At 57.9% G+C, this 20,425-nt stretch overlaps 3 protein-coding genes across 4 annotated transcripts in view; all 3 read left to right on the top strand.

The window, feature by feature from the left end:
- The window catches only part of FLNC (filamin C), a 28,480-nt gene extending 27,204 nt beyond the window's left edge, over window positions 1-1,276 (top strand). For both annotated transcript variants that reach the window (XM_056118274.1, XM_056118273.1), the window contains 2 exons: window positions 122-331; window positions 421-1,276. In XM_056118274.1, coding sequence (XP_055974249.1) covers window positions 122-331; window positions 421-608 — 398 coding nt within the window. In that variant the 3' untranslated portion in view covers window positions 609-1,276. The remainder of the gene's footprint in view (window positions 1-121; window positions 332-420) is intronic.
- Window positions 1,277-4,303: 3,027 nt separating this feature from the next.
- ATP6V1F (ATPase H+ transporting V1 subunit F) lies at window positions 4,304-9,129 on the top strand. The gene is made up of 2 exons (XM_056118288.1): window positions 4,304-4,542; window positions 8,885-9,129. The coding sequence occupies exons 1-2, from the start codon at window positions 4,385-4,387 to the stop codon at window positions 9,084-9,086; spliced, it is 360 nt and encodes a 119-aa protein (XP_055974263.1). The 5' UTR covers window positions 4,304-4,384; the 3' UTR covers window positions 9,087-9,129.
- A 1,276-nt stretch (window positions 9,130-10,405) lies between these two features.
- On the top strand, window positions 10,406-13,078 carry SPMIP1 (sperm microtubule inner protein 1). Its single transcript, XM_056118287.1, has 2 exons — window positions 10,406-10,837; window positions 12,954-13,078. Exons 1-2 carry the CDS (start codon window positions 10,414-10,416, stop codon window positions 13,061-13,063), a joined length of 534 nt encoding a protein of 177 aa, XP_055974262.1. The 5' UTR covers window positions 10,406-10,413; the 3' UTR covers window positions 13,064-13,078.
- The last annotated feature ends 7,347 nt before the right edge of the window (window positions 13,079-20,425 follow it).

Genomic DNA, 20,425 nt, shown 5'->3' with positions numbered 1-20,425 from the left:
CCCTGAGCCCCCCCGTCTGGGCTCTGGGGAATAGGCCGTGTCCCTGAGGCTGCATGGAGGAAGGGCAGGGGAATCCTCAGAGGCCTGACCTGGCTCGCTCCCACCCCACCCTTCCCCTCAGGTCCCCGGCTGTCGGGAGGCCACAGCCTTCACGAAACATCCACGGTTCTGGTGGAGACGGTGACCAAGTCATCCTCCAGCCGGGGCTCCAGCTACAGCTCCATCCCCAAGTTCTCCTCAGACGCCAGCAAGGTGGTGACCCGGGGCCTGGGCCTGTCCCAGGCCTTCGTGGGCCAGAAGAACTCCTTCACCGTGGACTGCAGCAAAGCAGGTTGGTGGAGGTGGGGATGGGGGGGGGGGGTGCAGGAGAGGGTCCTCGGGTGTGGCTGAGCCCGTCTCACACTTGCCCGCCCTCTCCAGGCACCAACATGATGATGGTGGGCGTGCACGGGCCTAAGACGCCCTGCGAGGAGGTGTACGTGAAGCACATGGGGAACCGTGTCTACAACGTCACCTACACCGTCAAGGAGAAAGGGGACTACATCCTCATCGTCAAGTGGGGCGACGAGAGCGTCCCAGGGAGCCCCTTCAAAGTCAACGTGCCCTGAATCCCACAAGTGCCTCCCCCAGCCTCATCCCCACCTCTGGCCACACACCCACATACAGACACACATCACACACACACAGACATGCAGACACACACACACACACACACACACACACACACACACACACACACACACTCACACGCGCATGCGCAGAGCCAGGCCCCTGTAACTTGCCGTGCAGTGAGACAGGGGCTGCACTTCCTCACCCCGCCTTACCTCCGGGGATTGGAGGGCTGTGTCCCTCCCCTCAAATGTGACATGAAGGCTGACTGAGGTGTTGGGGAACCTCCCCCCCACTGGGAAGCCCTGAGTTTTTGGGTGGGGGAGCCAATGGTGGGAGGTGTCAATGTTGAGGACACCCCCAGCCGCACCGCAGGCCTCTCTGTGGTGGAGGACTGTGTCCAGCCCTCGGGTGGCCGCGGGGACTGACGCAGCGCAGCTGGTCCGGGAAGAAGACCCAGCACCAGCGGCAGCTCCAGCCCGCGCCTGTTGAGGACTGATTTCTTTATTATTAATTTTTTTTGTAATGGTTGCACAGCTCTGCCCCATTTGGGGCCTTTTTTACACACTGCGAGGCCCAGCTTTCTGGGGGCCTTTTGCACATGTCATGTGGCTCCCCGGGAGCCGCTTGGTTGGAAAACTCAAAATAAAGTGCGGCCCGTCGCAGAGTTTGTTCTGATCCTTGTGTGTGTCCTTGCTGCAGGCCGCCGCCCTCCAGGCAAGGCCCAGGGCCAGGCACTTGCTGAAGTCCTGTGAGCAACAGGCTGGGAGGAAGCTGTGAGCTCAGACCCGACCCTGCCGGGGAGGGAGGGGGACACTGTGTTCCCAAAGCTGCCCTCAGACCGCGGGGGGCCCGCTCCCCTTGAGCCTGGACGAGGGATCTTCTCCAAATTAGGGTTCCAACTGAGCGCTGACTCAGAAGGAATGCTGCGCGCCCGATGGGTGGGGGGGCAACGGGCCAACCCAGAGACCTCTCTGGCCGCATCCAGCCTGGGTCATCCCTCGGCCTGTCCCTCCCCTCCTTCAGCCTGACACCGCTCAGTTCTATCTCCTGACAGCCTCTAACTAGTCCCCCAGCCCAGCATCCTCTAACCAGTCCCCCAGTAAGCATCCTCTAACTAGTCCCCCAGCCCAGCAGCCTCTAACTAGTCCCCCAGTCCAGAAGCCTCTAACTAGTCCCCCAGCCAGCAGCCTCTAACTAGTCCCCTGGCCCAGTAGCCTTTAACTAATTCCCTGACCCAGCAGCCTCTAACTAGTCCTCCAGCCCAGCAGCCTCTAATAGTCTCCCAGCCCAGTAACCTCTAACTAGTCTTTCCACCCAGAAGCCTCTAATTAGTCCCCCCACCAGCAACCTCTAACTAGTCCCCCAGCCCAGCAGCCTCTAGTCCCCAGCTCATCAGCCCTTGTCTACCAGCCCCTAACTAGCCCTCTGGCCCATCAGCCTCGAACTGGTCCCCCAATCCACCAGCCCTCAAATTATCCCCTGGTCCACCAGCCTCTAGTCTCCCTGCCTCCAAGCCTACTCTAATAAGACATAGCTCATAGCAGTCAGGGACTCTCACATTGCTGCCCTCTGCAGTTCCCCCAACATCCCCCCAGGGCTGACTGCCCTAAGGCACATCTCTGGCTGCAATGACCACCCTGATGAACAAGCATTTCTCTCTCTCCAAGGGTTTATCTGCCTCCCCCCCCACCCTCCCACACTGCCTCCACCATCAGACTGAGCACCCCCCACCCCTCCCACACACACACATCCTTGCTGGAAGATCCAATATAGACAACTGTGATGATTAGAGAACCAAGCAACAAGTCAGTGGTGGGCAAAGCAGATTCTACAACAGAACCACCCCTGACATTTCAGCACCTACAGGGGGGAACAGCTAGAAAACGCATCATCCCTTGATCCCATCCCCCTTCCACCCAGTAGTTTGCCTTCTACTGGCTCTTGAGTCTTGCCCGCCAAGACCCCTCCGTGACCACTTTTCACTGTATTCCTGCCTCTCCCCAGTCTCCCAGAAGTTCCTAGAGGACAGAAGCCACATGTCCTGTTTGGTGAGCTCCGGCTCTGATCAGAGCCACATCAGACCTCAGGCTACTTCCAGGGACGGCCACTGTGGGCAGTGCTGTGGATTCCAGCTGGTCCTTCCCTCTCCCCACACCCCTCCCGCAACAGAGCCTTTTCCAGCAGTAAGCCGTCCCCCAACCCGTGTGTGTTGATGTGCTACAGCTGTGTATGGCCCCAGGTACTGACATTTCTGGGCTCTATCTCCCTCAACACCAACAGCTCTCTGATACTTTTAGCGGTGAGTCCCAAATTGCCTCCCAGTAGCAGGAGGAACAAACCAGATGCGTCCCAGTCCTGAGCCTATCATCCACACAGCCCCCCAGGTCAGACTATCTGGGTGCTTCAGGCACTCTAAACTCACAAATCAAAAGCCAGAAACAGGGATGCCTTCTACAGGGGGTGAGGAAGAGTCAGAAGGATAGCAGAGCGGGTAAGGCACTTGCCTTGTATCTGCATAGCCCAGGGTTCGATTCCCTGCACCACATAGGGTCGCCTGAGCACCGCCAAGAGTGATCCCCGAGTGCAGAGTCAGGAGTCAGCGCTGAGCACTGCTGGCTGTGGCCCTCAAAACCTACATAAATAAATAATAAAATAAAAGGGGGAAAGAGAGAGTGGATCTGCTGTCTTCGAGAGATTCGTATCAGAGTTCACTTCCCGGGGAATGTCACCCCTAGCATCTAACTGCACAGAGAAGAAAGCTCTTAAGTCCGTAGATCTCTGCCTCACTTGCCACACATGCCCTGTCCCCAAACCAACCTGGTCCACCATGTCTCTCTCTCTCAACTCCACCTGCTTCTCTGTGTCTGCACTACCACACCCGTGTGCTGCCCATCCCCAACACTAATACAATGCCTCCTTGGATCTTTGCACACAGTAGGGATACAGGTATCATCCTCTCTTTTAAAATCCTGCATATGGGGGACCTGGGAGCTAGCTCAAGAAGCAAGTGAGCTTTGCATGAGCGAGGCTTTGATTACATCCACCACCCACCTGGTCCTTGTAAACAGCCAGCACTGGGCGGGTGTTGCTTCCCCACACCCCCCATCAATTCTGCAGTGACTTCGGGATAATTTCCAGAGTCTTTAGCTTTTCTTGAAGCGCGCCTACACTCTAGTCACTAAGACTCTGCAGATGCTCTTCCTCTTGCCTTAGCTGAGCGTCCCCCTCCTTGCACGGGTTACACATCGTTGAAGCTTTCACGTACCCACTCGCAGTGCTCAATAACTGTTCATTGGACTCTCCGACTCACTGGGATCCCCATCGACTCGCTCATGCTTTATTTAGGGAATACATACGCTCTGTTAACTATGTGCCACCAGGTACCTTCCTATACCCATGTTCCCCGCCTGAACTTCGCCTTGGAGAACTGGAAGCTTTCTTTGCAAGGAGAATTGGTTCTCTGAGCCAGGAGGGAGCAGCAGACGCGCAGTCGGGTTCACCACGATCGATCGATTCCACTGGCCCGTGCAAGCTCTCGGTGTCGCGCGGGCTTCTGGGAATTGTAGTCCGGCGGGGTGGCGGTTCCCTACGGCGCAGGCGTAGTCGCGTGGCGAGCAGCCCGCGGCCAGTGCGCATGTGCGGGGAGGCGTGCCGGCCACACTGCGCATCCCCGGCAGGAGGCGGGGCGCGGCCGCGGCGGCTTTGGGGACTCGCGGGGGTGGTGGACGCTGAGCTCTGCGCTGCTGCTCTTGCTGCTGCTGCTGCTGCGACCATGGCGGGCAGGGGCAAGCTCATCGCGGTGATCGGAGACGAGGACACGGTGACTGGCTTCCTGCTCGGGGGCATCGGGGAGCTGAACAAGAACCGCCACCCCAATTTCCTGGTGGTGGAGAAGGACACCACCATCAATGAGATCGAGGACACGTTCCGGTAAACGGCGACACCCGGGCCCGGGACGCGGGGGAGCGGGCGGCCCCGGGGACTCGGGCTTGCGCCGGCCTCCCAGACCCCCGCCCCCGCGCCCCAAGTTCCCTCCCGGGCTCGGGGGCGGGGGGAAGGGGACGTGGGCACTCCGGCGTCCCTCCGCTTCCCCCTCACATGACCGTGTGTGTCGGGCAAGAAGGGGAACAGGGTTGGTGACGGGCCCCGCGGTCACTACGCGTCGGGAGTGCCCGGTGGGCGCCGCGCCCCTCCACAACCCTCACTACCCCGGCCCTCACCTCCCGACCCTCACCTCCTGGCCCCCTCGTCCCTGCCCCAAGTCTCCTGGCCCTCACCTCCCTGCCCCTAACCTCCCGACCCTCACCTCCCAACCCTCACCTCCCCCGGCCCTCACCTCCCTGCCCCTCACCTTCTGGCCCCCACGTCCCTGCCCCTAGCCTCCTGGCCCTCACCTCCCTGCCCCTAACCTCCCGACCCTCACCTCTCAACCCTCACCTCCCCCGGCCCTCACCTCCCTGCCCCTCACCTTCTGGCCCCCACGTCCCTGCCCCTAGCCTCCTGGCCCCCACCTCCCTGCCCCTAACCTTCTGGCCCTCATCTTCTGACCCTCACCTCCCTACCCCTCATCTTCCCTGCCCTCACCTTCCCTGCCCTCATCTCTTACCTTCCAGGCCCTCACCTCCCTGCCCCTAACCTCCTGGCCCTCACTTCCCAGGCACTCACCTTTCTTGCTCTCTCCTCCCTGGCACTCAACCTTCCTGCCCCTCACCTCCTGGCCCCCACGTTCCTGCCCCTAGCCTCCTGACCCTCACCTCCCTGTCCCTAACCTCACTGCCCCTAACTTCCTGACCCTCACGTCCCTGCCCCTCACCTCCCGGCCCTCACCTCCCTACCCCTAGCCTCCTGACCCTCATCTCCCTGCTCCTAACTTCCTGGCCCTCACCTTCCTGCCCTCAGCTCCCCAGCACTCACCTTCCTGGCCCTCACCTCCCTGCCCCTCACCTTCCCTGCTCTCACCTTCGTGGCCCTTACCTCCCAGGCCCAGCACCCTCCCTGGTCCTCCCCTTCCTATTCCTCACTTCCACGGCCCTCACCTGCTGTCTCCCACCTCCACGGCCAGCACTTCTCCGGCCCTCACCTCTTTTTTTTTGCTTTTTTTGGGGGGGTCCCACCCGGCAATGCTCAGGGGTTCCTCCTGGCTTGTGCACTGAGGAATTACTCCTGGCGGTACTCAGGGGACGATATGGGATGCTGGGAATCGAACCCAGGTCAGCGGTGTGCAAGGCAAACACCCTTTAGACTGTAAAGCCAGGTCTGCTGAGACCTTGGGCCTTCCTGGACATTTTCCTGCCCTAGAATGAATGGTAGAGCCCAGGCACGCCCCTTAGTCAGGTGGTGCCCCAGGATTCGAACTGGGGAGCGAGCCCCCTACCCTCCTTTCTTCCCTGGCCACTAAAGGGCTCCTGTGTCAAGTCTCAGGAATAAGCCTCTCTTGACTGTTTCCCTGTAAATAGCCCCGCCCTCACTGTGGGCTCACCAAGACCGGTTTCCACTGCCCCTGGGCTGGGAGGTCCAGCAGTCTGGTCAGGTGACCAGGTTACTGGGAGGACAGATTTTACACCAAGAGTGGCCACGTAGGGCCCCTGAGCAACGGTATAGCAGGTCGGGTGCTTGCCTTGCACGTGGCGGACCCAGATTCCATCCTTGGCGCCACATATGGTCCCCCGATTATACTGTCAGATGTGATCTCTTAGTGCAGAGCCAGGAGTATGCCCTGAACACTGCCAGGTGAGGCCTGAAAACTTAAAAAAAAAAAAAAAGTGGGGGCCGTGTTTCCGATCCCAATGTGAAATCATTCTGAATGGATGAAGGGGTGGAGGTGCACATGAGAACCCCCCAAGCCAAATATTTGACTTTTTGGGTCACCTTCCCGTGAGCCTTGCGCCAGCTTCAGTCTGTGTGGGAAGTCTGTTCTAACTCTGCATCGTCTACACCCAGCTTCCCCTCTCATCCAGCCCCACTTTCCTCTGCATAGACCTTGGTGGTCTCATCAGATCTCCCCCACTTTGGGGGAGCCAGGGTTTGGATTTGGGGAGCACACCCAATGGTGCTTAGATCACTTTGATGGTGCTTGGGGAACCAGGCAATGCCAGGGATCAAATCCAGGCCTCGTCTATGCAAGGCATCTGCTCCAGCCCAGTGAACTGTGTCTCCAGACCCTGTAGAGTCTTTATTTTTTAATATTTATTTATTTATTTGGCTTTTTGGGTCACCTTCCCATGATACTCAGGGATTACTCCTGGCTCTGCACTCAGAAATCACTCCTGGTTGGGGCTGGAGCCATAGTACAGTGGGTAGGGCGTTTGCCTTGCACATAGCCGACCCGGGTTCGATTCCCAGCATCCAATATGGTCCCCCAAACACCGCCAGGAGTAATTCCTGAGTGCATGAGCCAGGAGTAACCCTGTGCATTGCCGGGTGTGATGCAAAAAAAAAAAAAAAAAAAAAGAAATCACTCCTGGCATTGCCCGGGGGACCATATGGGATGCTGGGCTGGGGATCAAATCCAGGTGAGCCGTGTGCCAGGCAAATGTCCTCCCTGTTATACTATCTCTCCAGCTCCAAGACCCTGTAGATTCTCACCCTCTCCCTTTCTTACCCCAAAGCAGCGTGTGGACGACACTGCCGGCGCTCAGTCTCCAGCTTTGTTTTTTTCTTTTCTTTATTTTTTTTTTAATTTTTGCTAGTGAAACACCATGAGGTACAGTTGTAGATTTACAAATTTTTGTGCTTGGGTTTCAATTATACAATGATCAAATACCCATCCCTCCACCAGTGCCCATTTCCCACCATCACGGATCCCAGTATCCCTCCCACCCCCCATCCCCCCCACCCACCCTGCCTCTGTGGCAGGGCATTCCCTTTTGTTCTTTCTCTCCTATTGGGTGTTGTGGTTTGCAAAAGAGGCATTGAGTGGCAATCATGTTTGGTCTATAGTCTACTTTCAGCATGCTTCTCCCATCCTGGGAGGATCCTCCCAACACCCTTTATTTGGTGCTCCCTTCTCTATCTGAGCTCCCTTTTCCCCTAGCATGTGCGGCTGGCCTCCAAGCCATGGAGCAAAATTCCTGGTAATAATCTCAGCCATTCTTGGGTGTTAGTCTCCTATTTTGTTACTTTATGTTCCCCAGATGAATGCAATCTTTCTATGTCTCTCCCTTTCTTTCTGAGTCATTTTGCTTACCATGATACTTTCCATGTAGTGCCACTTATGTGTAAATTTCATGACTTCATCTTTCCTTACAGCTACATAGTACTCCATTGTGTAGATGTACCAAAGTTTCTTTAACCAGTTATCTGTCCTCGGGCACTCAGGTTTTTTCCCAGATTCTGGCTATTGTAAACAGTGCTGCAATGAACAAACAAGTGCAGATATCACTTCGTCAGTCTCCAGCTTTGTTGGGAACCTTCTAAGCAAGGGGGCTTGTTGACCACCGTGGCTCTCAGCTTATTTATATTTTTTAACTCGGAGGATCAAATCCAGGACCTCACCTACACAAGGCATGAGCACTGTTATTGAGCCACAGCGCCGCCTTCTAAAGTTCTTCCCACTTCCACTTAAATTTATCCTGGCCATACTGGCAGTGCTTAGAACCTACTCATAAAACAGTGCTCAGAAGTCACTCCCAGTGGTGTGGGGGACCTTGTGGTTCTAGGGATGGAACCCAGAGCTCCCATGTGTAAAGCATGTGTGCACACTAACTCTGAGTCATCTCCCTGGGTCCTTTTCCCTTCCCTTTATTGTGATTTCTGGGGAAATCTGTCTGTCTGCCTCTCTGTCTCTCTCTCTCACACACACACACATACACACACACACACACTCAGTTGAGGCCCTTAACTTTTGAAATTTTTTTTGGGGGGGTGGGAGGGGCCAAATCTGGCAGTGCTCAAGGCCTTGCTCCTGGCTCTGTGCTCAGGGATCACTGCTGGCTGGCTCTGGGGACCATATACAGTGCCAGGGATCTAACTCAGGGTGGCCACTTGAAAGGCCAGCACCCTACCAGCTCTACCAGAGCTCTGCCCCTGTTTATTTTTTGTTTTGGGGCCACCCCCCGTGGTACTTGGGGGCCCCTCCTGTACTTGTGAGGGCTGCTCCCAGCAATGTGCTGGGCGCCGTGAGGTGCCGGGATCGAAGCCTGTGCTCGGCTTGTTGTGTCCTGTCTCTGGGCTCAGAGGAAGTTCATTTTGCATGGAAACCTTTCCCCTCCCGGCTTCTGCAGCGGGAGTGAGCCTCGGCCCTGGTCTTCCCCACCCCCTCTTCTCCCCGCAGGCAGTTCCTGAACCGTGATGACATCGGCATCATCCTCATCAACCAGTACATCGCCGAGATGGTACGGCACGCGCTGGACGCGCACCAGCGCTCCATCCCCGCTGTGCTCGAGATCCCATCCAAGGAGCACCCTTACGACGCGGCCAAGGACTCCATCCTGCGCAGGGCCCGGGGCATGTTCACCGCTGAGGACCTGCGCTAGGGGCTTCCCCGCGGCTCGACACCCTCCCTTCTCCCAGTCATGGGCCTCTGGCTTCCACATCCCTGCCCTCCCCACTCCGTTAAGAGACCAGATGAGGTGCTTGCAGGTTTCTGGGGGCGCTGCCATTAAAATCAAGGCTGTTTAGGGTGTACGGGAGGCTTGTCTTCTCTCTCCGCTCCCTCCTCCCTGTGCTGTTGACTCACGGTCGTCCTTATGTGAAATCAGCATCTTTTGACGCTCTGAACTCGGGCTGGGTGCTGGAAAGGCCCGTGCGGGAGGGAGGGGACTGTGGTGGCCCTCAGGTGATCAGGGCTGGGCTGGGAAGATAGCACAGCCGGAAAGGCGTTTGCATTGTGTGTGGCCAACACAGGTTCGATCCCCGACATCCCATATGGTCCCCAAGTCCTACCAGGAAAGATCACTGCAGAGTCAGGAGTAAGCCCTGAGCATCCCCGGTTGTGGCCCTAACCCCCACCCCCACCCCCAAAACCAAAAACAATCTGAGGGTCTGGAGCAATAGCACAGTGGGTAGGGCGTTTGCATTGCACGTGGCCGACCCGGGTTCGATTCCCAGCATCCCGTGTGGTCCCCCGAGCACTTCCAGGAGTGATTCCTGAGTGCAAAGCCAGGAGTAACCCCTGAGCATCGCCGGGTGTGACCCAAAAATCAAAACAAATAAATAAATAAACAAATAACAAAAAACAATCTGAGCAGGGCTGGACCCAAGCAGAGAAGCGGTGGGCCAGGAAGGTGGGGCCCTTGCTCAAGGACCCATCCCCCAAAGTAGAGGATGGAGGGCTGGAGCGATAGCACAGCGGGTAGGGCGTTTGCCTTGCATGCGGCCAATCCCAGCATCCCAAATGGTCCCCTGAGCACTGCCAGGAGTAATTCCTGAGTGCATGAGTCAGGAGTAACCTATGTGCATCACCAGGTGTGACCCAAAAAGCAAAAAAAAAAAAAAAAAAACCCCGAAAAAGAAAAACAGGAAGGAGTATGGAGGTGGAGCAGGCCCTTAGCTCCCCTGCTCTGGGCTAGTTTGGGCTGAGGAGGGGCCCCCAATTGTAGGACTCAGAAGCTGAGTGCAGGAATCCAGGCGCCTGGGGTTCTAGAGCCAGGTTCTTGCAGGAGATTTGGGGGTCAAAGCTCGGCTCGCGGCCGCCAAGGCTGAGGCTGGCTCAGGGAGCGAGGCCTGTGAGGCCGCAGTGGGCAGGGCAGTGAGCCCCTGGCCCTGTGTGAGGTGGGGCCGGTTGCCAGGTGATGGACCACCTGCTGTCTGCCCTGTGCCCAGGGGAGCTGCCCACCGCAGCTGCCCACTGCTCCTGCCACCATGGCGCGCTCGCTCTTCGTGGATACCTTACGGCAGAGCTTCTGGAAGGAAGAATACCAGAAGGAGAAGATGGCACGCTGTGACTGGTACCGCAAGTACGGGTCGATGGTGAAGGCCCGGCAGAAGGCCCGGGCCGCAGCCCGCCTGCCTCTGCAACTGCCCATCTTACACCCCAAGGGGCCCCCATCACCCACCCCTGCTCCCAAAGTCGCACCCGACAAGGTGCCCATTGCCGTCCAGGCCGCGCCGCCTCTGCAGTCCGAGATGCGGCCCGTGCCGCCGGCCGTCAGGGCCCTGCTGTACGAAGGCATCTCCCACGACAACCAGGGCCGCCGCCACTACCTCAGCACCCGGAACCTGGAGCTGCCCGAGAAGCGCTACCACTTCCCCATCACCACCAGCTTCACGTACGGCTGGCAGCTGGGTGAGCCCAACCCTCCAGAAGTGGTGCCCCCCCATGATTCTTGGGATGGGGGAGGGTACACTGTTCTTGGGGGGGGGTAGCGTTCTAGTGGAGGGTTAGGCCATGGACAAGAGCAAGGAAAGGCCCAAGAGGGACACGTTTCATGGTGGGCGGAGCTAAGTAGGGATTTCCCCCTTGCCAGGAGGTGGGGTGCAGGGTTATATAGAGGTGCTTTGGATGGGATTGTCCACACAGCCCTCTCCAGCCATGAATTTTCATTCAAAAGCTAAATGACAGGGAGATTTTATCCTCACCATGAGGGGAAGCTTCTGGGGTGGGGGTAGTAGGGCCCATGTGGGAACCCAGGGTTTGATCCCTAGCATGACATGCACCCCGAGTGGTCCTGGGAGTGAGACGCTGCAAAATAAAATAACCTTGTGGCCAGGGCTGTGACTCAGCGGGTCTTGTGCTAGTTCACCCCAAACACAGCATTTCTGAGTATAGCCCTTGTGGCCGCTGAGCCTGTTGGGTGTGACCCCTTCAGTAATAAATAATAACCCAGGCAGGGAATGGAACTCAGTGGCAGGCACATTCACATGCTTTGCCTGGTGTTTTTTTCTTTTTTTTTTTTTTTTGCCTTTTGGGTCACACCCAGCGATGCTCAGGGGTCACTCCTGGCTCTGCACTCAGGAATTACTCTTAGCAGTACTCGGGGGACCATATGGGATGTTGGGGATTGAACCCGGGTCGGCCGCGTGCAAGACAAATGCCCTACCTGCTGTGCTACCGCTCTGGCCCCTGCCTGGGTGGTTTTTTGTTGTTTCATTTCTGGGCCACACTCAAGAGATACTCGGGTTATTCCTGGTTCTGCACTCAGAAATTACTCCAGGCAGTGCTCCAGGGACCATAAGGGATGTGAGGGAATGAACCCAGGTCGGCCGCCTTCAAGGCAAATGCCCTACCCGTTGTACTATTGCTTCGGCCAAGGCCATGGTTTTGGTTCCTGACTCTACATGTAGAAGTAACCATTCTGGAACCAAAGGCATATAGTACAACAGGCAGGGCGTTTGCCTTACGTGCAGCCGACCCGGGCATGATCCCTGGCAATCCATGTAGTCCTCCGCACATGGCTAGGAATAATTCCTGAGTGTCTGAGCCAGAAGTGGTTCCTGAGCACCACTGGGTATGTCCCTACTCCCACCCCCACCCCCAAAGGAGTTACCATTCTGTAGACAGTGGCTTTATAAGGGGAAGAGTAGAAACCGGTAGGTGAGTTGGGTATTTATTCTGAGTTGTTCTGGCCAAACGTGCTGATGGCAGGGGCCAGGGGCATCAGCAGAATATGGGCTTTGGAGCTTCGGATGCCATGAATGAGGAGGGGAGAGAGCTGAGGTCCTGCCCTCTGGTAGGGCTCAAACAGCTGGTCCTAAGCAGATGGGTGGAGCGGAGCTGGGGTGGTGACCAGGCCAGCAGGAGTGGGGCGGTGCCCGTGGCGGCTGCCTATGAGAAGCAGGACTTTGGAGCCAGGTCGAGCTGAAGGAGCTGAAGGGACTTATTGGGGGGATCATCAAAGCTGAGGTGCTATTGAAAGTCCTGAGGCTCAGGCACTCCAGGTGCTGAGGCTGTTGGAGGCCTGAGCCGTAGGAGCTGGGGGTGCTGCTCTTTCTTTGCAGGACTGTGTCTGTGGGGTGGTGAAGTTAAGTGTTAAGGGGCAGGGAGTGGAATGTGGGGGCTTTCGTGGGAGCTAGGCTTCCCTGTACTGTCTGTGCTGTGAATTTTAAGCGAGGCTGTGTGGATCACGTGTCTTTGCTGGCTGGGGCCTGCAGCAGCAGAAGCAGGCAGGGATAAATACAGGGTTTTGCCTAAAAAGCACCCCTGCACATTCCCTCACGGGTGGACTGTGTAAAGGAACGTTGCCGCAGACACAGGCAGCGGTCCCGGAGATGGTAGATGAGAGGTCTGGCAAGCATGTCTGTGGCTGGGTGTTGACGACCGGCCCCCCTCAGGGCCACCAGTTCAGGACTTCACACACCCACTCCTCGGAAGCACTTTTATTTCTTCCCCAGTACACAGTGGACCCGGCCAGGTGGACGTTCCAAACCCAAAACCCATTTCCCGCCCCTGCGTCTTTCCCCAGGCCCGGTAGAGAAACGTGAAAAGATCTCCTGCAAGATGTGCCGTCTCGAGTCGTTCTTCCGCAAGAACGGGGCGTTTGCCTTTCTCAATCCCCAAGACCTGGCCCTGTGACGGGCTTGTGGGAAGGAATAATAACACCCCGTGTTGGGGAGAAGCCGTGTGTATGTGTGTGATGATCTCATCTGGGTGTGATGACCTCATTTGTGTGTATGTGTGTGAGTGATGACCTCATCTTTGTGTGCATGTGTGTGTGTAAGACCGCTTCAGTTTTTCTTTTGGAGAGCCCCCATCTCTTTCTGAGGATCCAGCAGTTCAGGCTCCGAGGTGCTGGAGGGGTACAGTAGCTGCTGGAAGTTCCGAGTATTCCTGGGGGGATAAGCAGCCGGTCATCCCAGAAGCCAGGAAAAGAGGATCCTCCCCAACACACACCTGGCCCCTGCCTCACCTGGCCCCCTGCGTCCGCAGCCGCCCGGTCCTCTCCCGGTACACTTGTTGGAGCTGTTCCCGCAGCGCTCGCCGCTGTCCAGCTGAGTCGTCCTGGAGGGGACACAGGAGGGGGGACACCCGCGGCTGAGCAGACCCGGCTCCCGCCCCGCGGGTGCGGAGCGTCCAGCAGGGGGCAGCATCCAGCAGGGCGCGAGCGGCTTGTGCTTCCCGGGCATGATCCTGGGGACCCCTCCGCCTCCTTAGGGGTGGGGATGGCCTCTGTGTGTGCGCGTGCATGTGTGTGCATGCGTGTGTGCGTGCGCGTGCGTATGCATATGCATGCGTGTGATTGTATGATTGTACGTGTGCATGCGTGTTTGATTGTATGAGTGTGTGTGTGTGTGTGTGTGTGTGTGTGTGTGTGTGTGTGTGTGTGTGTTAGTTACCTGTAGCGGGAACTGCACCTGCTGGAGCGGCGGCCCCAGGGGGTGCACCCGGCAGCGGCGGTTCCTGGCTATGCGCAAGCCTTCCAGGACCTGGGGGCAGGGGTCGCCGTGAGCCTTTACCCCGCCTGGCCTGGCCCGGCCCGGCCCGGCCCGGCCCGCCCCGGCCCGTCCCGCCCCGCCCGCGCCGTCACGCACCCGCAGCCGCTGCTGCTCGCGCTCGTGCCCGCGCCGGCGCCGGGCAGCACGGTGCAGCTCCAGCAGCCGCTGCAGAGCCGACTCCTGCTGCGCGGCGCTCACGCCCGGGACTCGGGCCCACGCGGCTCTCGGGGCTCGGGGGGCCTCGGGAGCGCCGGCCTCGCCGCCCTCCTCCCGCTCCGGGCTTTCTGCAGACTCCTGCACCCCCGGGGGAGCCGCCGGGCCCTCCCGCAGCCCCGAGTCCCTTGCTGTGCAGGCCGCGGGCGTCGCGGCGCCTGGGCACTGGGCGGGATGGGGACCCCCGGCCCCTTCCTGCGCAGGGCCCGGTTTTTGGCCCTGCAGCAGCGGCGGGGTGGTCCTTCCCTGGGGGCCAGGGCCTCCCCTTTCCCCGGGCTGCGGTATCCGTTCTTCCAGGGAGCTGTCCTCGTGCCTCGGAGGGTCCAGGATGTTGCCTTCCTCCTGGGCCTGTGAGTTTCGGCCCCCTGAAGACAGACTCTCCTGTCCCTGCGGAGTCGCCCCCCTGGGCTCCGAGAGGGCCCCGGACCTTGGGCTCTCACTCCGGGGGGCCTCCCCGCTTTGACCTCCGGACACCTCTCCCCTCTCGGGGGTCTCTTCTTCCGGTGCCCGAGGCTGCGCCTCCTCCTCCTGGCGCTGAAGACCCTCAATGCTCAGCAGTTTCTCAAGCTCTGCCAGCTCCCGGCCCCGGTCACCGTACAGCACCCAGCCTGGACCTGGGGGTTCAGGCAGGCCGGAGGACCCCGGGGCTCTCTGGGTTACCACCCTGGCTTCACCACTGTCTTCCCTCCGGGTCAGGTCCTGGAAAGAAACAGGGTGTTGTCCCTGGCTTGTGAGTGGATCCCCCGCTTTTTTTTTGCCTTTTTTTGGGTCACACCTGGCGATGCTCAGGGGTTACTCCTGGCAGTGCTCAGGGGACCATATGGGATCCTGGGAATCGAACCTGGGTCGGCCACGTGCAAGGCAAACTCCCTACCCGCTGTGCTATCACTCTAGCCAGTGAGTGGATCCCTTTTGCAGGGTCCCCGGGCTCCCCATGGTGGCAGGAAGTGACCTGCCTCCCCGTAGCAGCCTCCCACCAGGTGAGCACAGCCGCCCTTGTCCTAGAGACCCAGAGCACCTTCACCCTTTACCATGAGTTTTGAGCCTCCTGGTTCCCCTGCGATGCCACAGCTGCCAGTCGTCAGCTCTGGAAAAGGGTCTGAGGGAGACAGACCCAAGTGTGTGTGTGTGGGGTGGGGGGGGCTCTGAGCATGCCCCCTTCACACATCCCACTATAGCTCCCCAAACCAAGTCTAGGAGCCCCCCCCCACACACACACACATACACATCAGGAGGGAAGGTGGCCTGGGGGGTGCCCTAGGGGCTTGACCTTGAAAGTGGCCAGAGGTTCTCATTTCAGTCTCCTGGGTCAGGCCTCTCTAAGGACACCTTCACTTTATCCTGGGGTGCCCCTCCAGACCCAGAAAGGAGCCTACTGTGTGTCCCGGCTGCGATGTTGCTTAGGAAACTCCTACAGAGAGCCAGGGAGGCACAGAGGACTGGAGCTTACATATGTCTGGCTTACACAGAGCCCCAGATTGGATCCCTGCTGGGATCTCCCCAAAAAAGAAAAGAAAAAAGAAGATCCTCCTTAGGGTCAAGTGACATCATGATAGCCTATCAGTAACAGTATGGTAAACCACAGTGCCTAAAAGGGGGAGAAAAGGAAAAGGAAATTGGGGGAGAGCCAGAGTTCAGCGGGCCGGGGAGCTGGCCTTGCACACGGCCCACCTGGGTTCAATCCCCAGCACCTCTACACGGTCCCCTGAGTGCCCCAGGAGTGATCCCTGAGCACAGAGCTAGAAGTAAGCCCTGAGCACTGCCTGATGTGGCCCCCAAAAAGAAAAAAAAAAAGATACTATCTGTCATAGAGGCAGGCCAGGGAGCCGGAAGGAAAATTGGGATATTGGTGGAGAGAAGTGGAAGGGGTGGGTGTTGGAACATTATAAAACTGAAGCAATCATGAATAACTTTGTTATTCTGTAATTCATGATTCAATTAAAAAAATTTTTTTAAAGAGAGAAAATCCCCCATTGCTCTTTCTTTTTTGTTTGCTTGCTTCTGATGGTAAAAACCACATTGTAATTCAAGAAATGAAATTGTAGTCCAGAGCCTGGCCTAAAAGAAGTGCCCAAGTCTTCATAAAGGACAAAAAAAAATTTAAAAAAATAAGAATAAGGAGCGGGTGTCGCTGCAGCTTGGCCACTGTGCAGGAAGCAGACACTGCGTGCACAGAACCAACCATGGTGCAGGCAGCAGGACTCAGGCTGGGAACCTGCACAAGATAAATCCTTCGTAGGCACCAGCCTCGCGGCCCTTTAAAACAGGAGCCCCAGGCCTGTTCTCGTGAAAGGAAGGCAGTGAGGAGTTTCTAAACAAAAGTGTCGAGAAGACGCTCCAGCCTTTAGATTTATGTGCCATCACGTGTGACAGTGACCCCCGTTCCTTGCTCTTTGAGCATTGCCAGGAATAATTCCTGAGTGCAGAGCCAGGAGTAACCCCTGAGCATCCTCAAGTCTGAACCAAAAAGCAAATAATAATGATAATAATAATACTAATGGGGGTGTGGGGGGAGGACTGGATATTGAAGCTGGACTTTGTGTTGAGGCCTTCTCTGTCTGCCACCCCGACCCAGGGCCTCCTGCGTTTAGCTGCCCGGCCCCTGTCAGCATACCAGGTGTGGGCACTGCAGGCTGGCTCGCCCGTCTTGTGTCACTTCCGGCTTCCTCCTCATCTGCGCACTGGTGCCTGCAGGGATGCCACGGCTGCCTCAGAGGTGCCCTGGACCTCTGGGCGGGGCAAGCGGTCTCTGCTGGTCTCTCAGCCCCCGCCCAGTTGGATCCCAGCAGCTGGAGACAGTGTGTGGGTGTTTTCCGGGGGCTTTAATAAGGCTACAAATAAATGTGGGACCCCAGAGGGGACTTGGGGCAGGTTCTGGAAGAAGACAGGGAACAGCGAGTCTGCTGAATCCCGGGAGGAAGACTCACCCCTCTGGAAATGGACAGCCAAGGTTCAGGGAGTCCGTGGCTTGGGGCGAGGGGCACAGCCCGGAACTCTGAAAGGGGTTGGTGAGGGATCTTGTCCACTGTGTCCTGCTGCAGTATGGCGGGAGGCATCTCGGGCGGTCCCTGATGCCTCCCCACTCCACACCCATACTCATGAGTGTGATTTTCTCCCACCTCGTGCCCAGAAGCAGCTGGGAAGTAGGTCCTGGCTGCCCCCTGGAGCCCTGCTGTCCTTGCCGGCCCTGAGGGCTGGACTTCCTGGGTGCTCTCCACCAACACTCCTGTCCTCCTGGGTGGGGAAAGGCCTGTGGCTGGCGCTGCTCTGGGTCCCAGGCTCGGAATGCTCCCGGCCCGCCTGCCTCGCTCGCTGCAGCCTTGGCTCACGCCTCGGACCCTCCCGCCATCTGGTTTAATCATGACAGCCCTCATTGTGGGGTGGTGTGACAGCACCCCAGAAGACGCTGGCTGAGGGCCAGGGCAGTGCTGCCACTGTGACAGTGGACGAGCCCAGTGGCCCCCGCAGCTGAGCACTGGCTCATGCTGCCACTGCAGACACAGACTGGCAGCTGACCCCATTCCTCTGGGTCCCTGACCATCTGGGTCCCCCTGGGTCCTCAATCATCTGGGTTCCCAACCATCTGGGGCCCCTTCCATCTGGTCCCTACCGCCTGGGTCCCTTCCACCTGGATCCTGTCCATCTACCTCCAAAGCCCACACTCCGTCTGCTTCCCACCCCACCCACACCTCAGGCCCTCTCTCACCCAACTCAGCTGCTCGGAGCCCCCAACCGTGCTCCCACGAGGCTTGTCACACCAGTTCCGCACACCCTGGCCCCAGAGACCGTAAGACTGGGCCCGAGGGGGCCAGAAGAGGCCCAGGCCAGCCCCGGTCAGTAGCTCCAAGTCCCACAGAAGCTGCAGAAAAATGGGGTGCAAGGCATGAAGGGCTGCCGTCCTCCTCTCCCCCTGCCCCCCCCCCCCCCTCAGCCAGCCCCTACCTGCTCCTGGGCCTGGCGGCTCTGCTCCATGTCCAACAGCATGACAGGCAGCTCCAGGCCTGGGGGACAGACTCGGCTCTCTGGCACCTGGGGAACAAGGTGGAGTGGGGCTCCCGCCGCGTCCCCCACCCCCGACTTAGAGCCCCCTATCCCTCACCTGCTGCAGAGCAGCCTGGAGCTGGCCCAGGCCAGCAGGGCACCCAAAGAGGTGCCGGTACAAAGCCAGGGCCTGCTGGGCACTGCACGGGAGCCTGAGACACCGGGGCATGGCCGCCTGCTTGTCTCCCCGCACGCCTCTGCCACAGGACAACTCAGGCCGCCGGGCGTGAAGGGACAAAACCCCCAGCTCAATAATTCAGGGCTGACATCTGAGCCAGGCTGGGCCGAGTCACGCCTCAGCCAGGACTCTTGCTCAGACTGGGTTTCATGTCATGGGCAGTGTGAGGAGAGTGACCTGCTGGAGGGGTGCTTACAGGCAGGCTTGTTTGCAACCCCAGAATAGGGTGCATATGCCCTTGTGCATACACCCACCGGTGGTATATCCCCATGTATATACAGCATGCACATATACTCGTGTGCATGAAACACTATTTGCGGGGCTGGAGTGATAGTACAGTGGGTAGGGTGTTTGCCTTGCACGCGGGCAACCTGGGTTTGATTCCCAGCATCCTATATGGTCCCCCAAGCACCACTCAGGAGTAATTCCTGAGTGCATGAGCCAGGAGTAACCCCTGTGCACCACCGGGTGTGACCCAAAAAGAAAAAAAATCTACCATTTGCATATTTCTGTGTGCATATAGCCCTGAACAAATACCACGTACATATAGTCGTGTGCATATGCCTGTGTGTACACCCCTGAATGAATACTGTGTATGTAGACCAGTGTGCCTACGCTCATTGCACACACACGAGCACATACCAGACAACATACACCCCATGTGCACACACCCATAGCATTTAGTTGGCGATCATGCTACGAATCCATGCCCCAGATGGGCAGTGGGTACCAGCTGGTCACTCTGTGCCTCACACGTGTGCCAGCATAGCCCATGAAGCAGGTGTACCCTTCCCAGTGGTGTGAATGAAGGTGGCACTGTCCCTTCATCTGGGGGCAGCTGGTGTGAGAAACAGGCTGGGGATACATGACCCCACGGTGACCACGAAGTAAGGCCTCACCTCACTCCCCAGCCCAAATCATCAGTGAAGGCCCCGAAAGCACCAGCCTCACAGCCAGAGAAGAGCAAAGACCCAGAAGAGTTTGGGAGGCCGGGGAGGTGGCTCGGAATTGATGTTCTGGCTTTGCATACAGGACCAAGTTCTATCCCCATACATGGTCTTCGCATGAGCACAACTGGGAGGGACACCTGAGTATCAACTATTGGTTTTGGCCCACAAATAAACAAACAAACAAACAAAAAACAAACAAACAAGGGACTGGAGCAATAGCACAGCGGGTAGGGCATTTGCCTTGCATGTGGCCAAACGGGTTCGATTCCCAGCATCCCATATGGTCCCCTGAGCACTGAGTAACCCCTGTGCATTGCCAGGTGTGACCCAGAAAGCAAAAAACCCCCCAAAACTCAAAAAACAAAAACCCCAAACAAAAAGCTCTTGGAACCAGAGAGATAGTTACAGGGGTGAAGGCACCCGCCTTGCACGCAGCTGAGCCCAATTAGATCCCCGGCACTACATGGCCTCCCAGCACCACCAGGAGACTCAGGCATCTCCAGCACCTCAGCACCGAACATCATTTCATCCTCGGGTCCTTGCATTAAACCCCCAGCCCAACTGGCCGAGAGTCACTGGGAGGGGCCCTGGGCCTTGAGAGCCCCCCAAACACACAAAGACGCACACAAACAAGGAAGAGCTGCCTTTAGAGAGAAACTTCCCAAAGAAACAGGTTTTGGGCCAGTGACCAGTGTGTCCACTCTATAAGCAGGAGGTGGCGAGCTCAGTGCCCAGCACTGCCCACAGGTTGCTTGGGACCCCGGTGGGCACCACAGCTGTGTGTGAGCTCCGAAGGCAAGGGTGCAGGTCACAGCTACAACAGCAGCAAAGGGTAAGTGAGACCCAGACTACAGGTAGCCGGGGGCTGAGAGGCAGCACAGCGGGCAGGGCGCTGGTCTTGCACATGGCCGACCTGGGTTCAACCCTGGCACCACATGTGGTTCCCCCAGTACAGAGCTAGAAGTGATCCTGGAGCACTGCCGGGTGCGGTCCAAATGCTTCAGAAAAATCATTTCAGGTAGTTTTCTATTTCACAATCCATATTCTTATCCCACAGGGGTCTTTGAAAGCCGAGACCCCCGTCTTGCGTGTTCATCTCTGGGAAGTGCAGTGAGCGAGT

This window comes from Sorex fumeus, unplaced genomic scaffold (assembly GCF_029834395.1).
Source record: "Sorex fumeus unplaced genomic scaffold, SorFum_2.1 ptg000037l, whole genome shotgun sequence".
NCBI classification, from domain to species: domain Eukaryota; kingdom Metazoa; phylum Chordata; class Mammalia; order Eulipotyphla; family Soricidae; genus Sorex; species Sorex fumeus.
Note: the sequence above shows the minus strand (reverse complement) of the source record. Positions and strands in the feature narration are given on the sequence as shown.

Bases quoted from the DNA above. Each gene is read 5' to 3' on its own strand.
- SPMIP1 (XM_056118287.1), top strand. From the start codon at position 10,414: ATGGCGCGCTCGCTCTTCGTGGATACCTTACGGCAGAGCTTCTGGAAG. The intron at 10,838-12,953 runs GTGAGCCCAACC...GTCTTTCCCCAG, and splicing joins CACGTACGGCTGGCAGCTGG to GCCCGGTAGAGAAACGTGAA.
- ATP6V1F (XM_056118288.1), top strand. From the start codon at position 4,385: ATGGCGGGCAGGGGCAAGCTCATCGCGGTGATCGGAGACGAGGACACG. The intron at 4,543-8,884 runs GTAAACGGCGAC...TTCTCCCCGCAG, and splicing joins GAGATCGAGGACACGTTCCG to GCAGTTCCTGAACCGTGATG.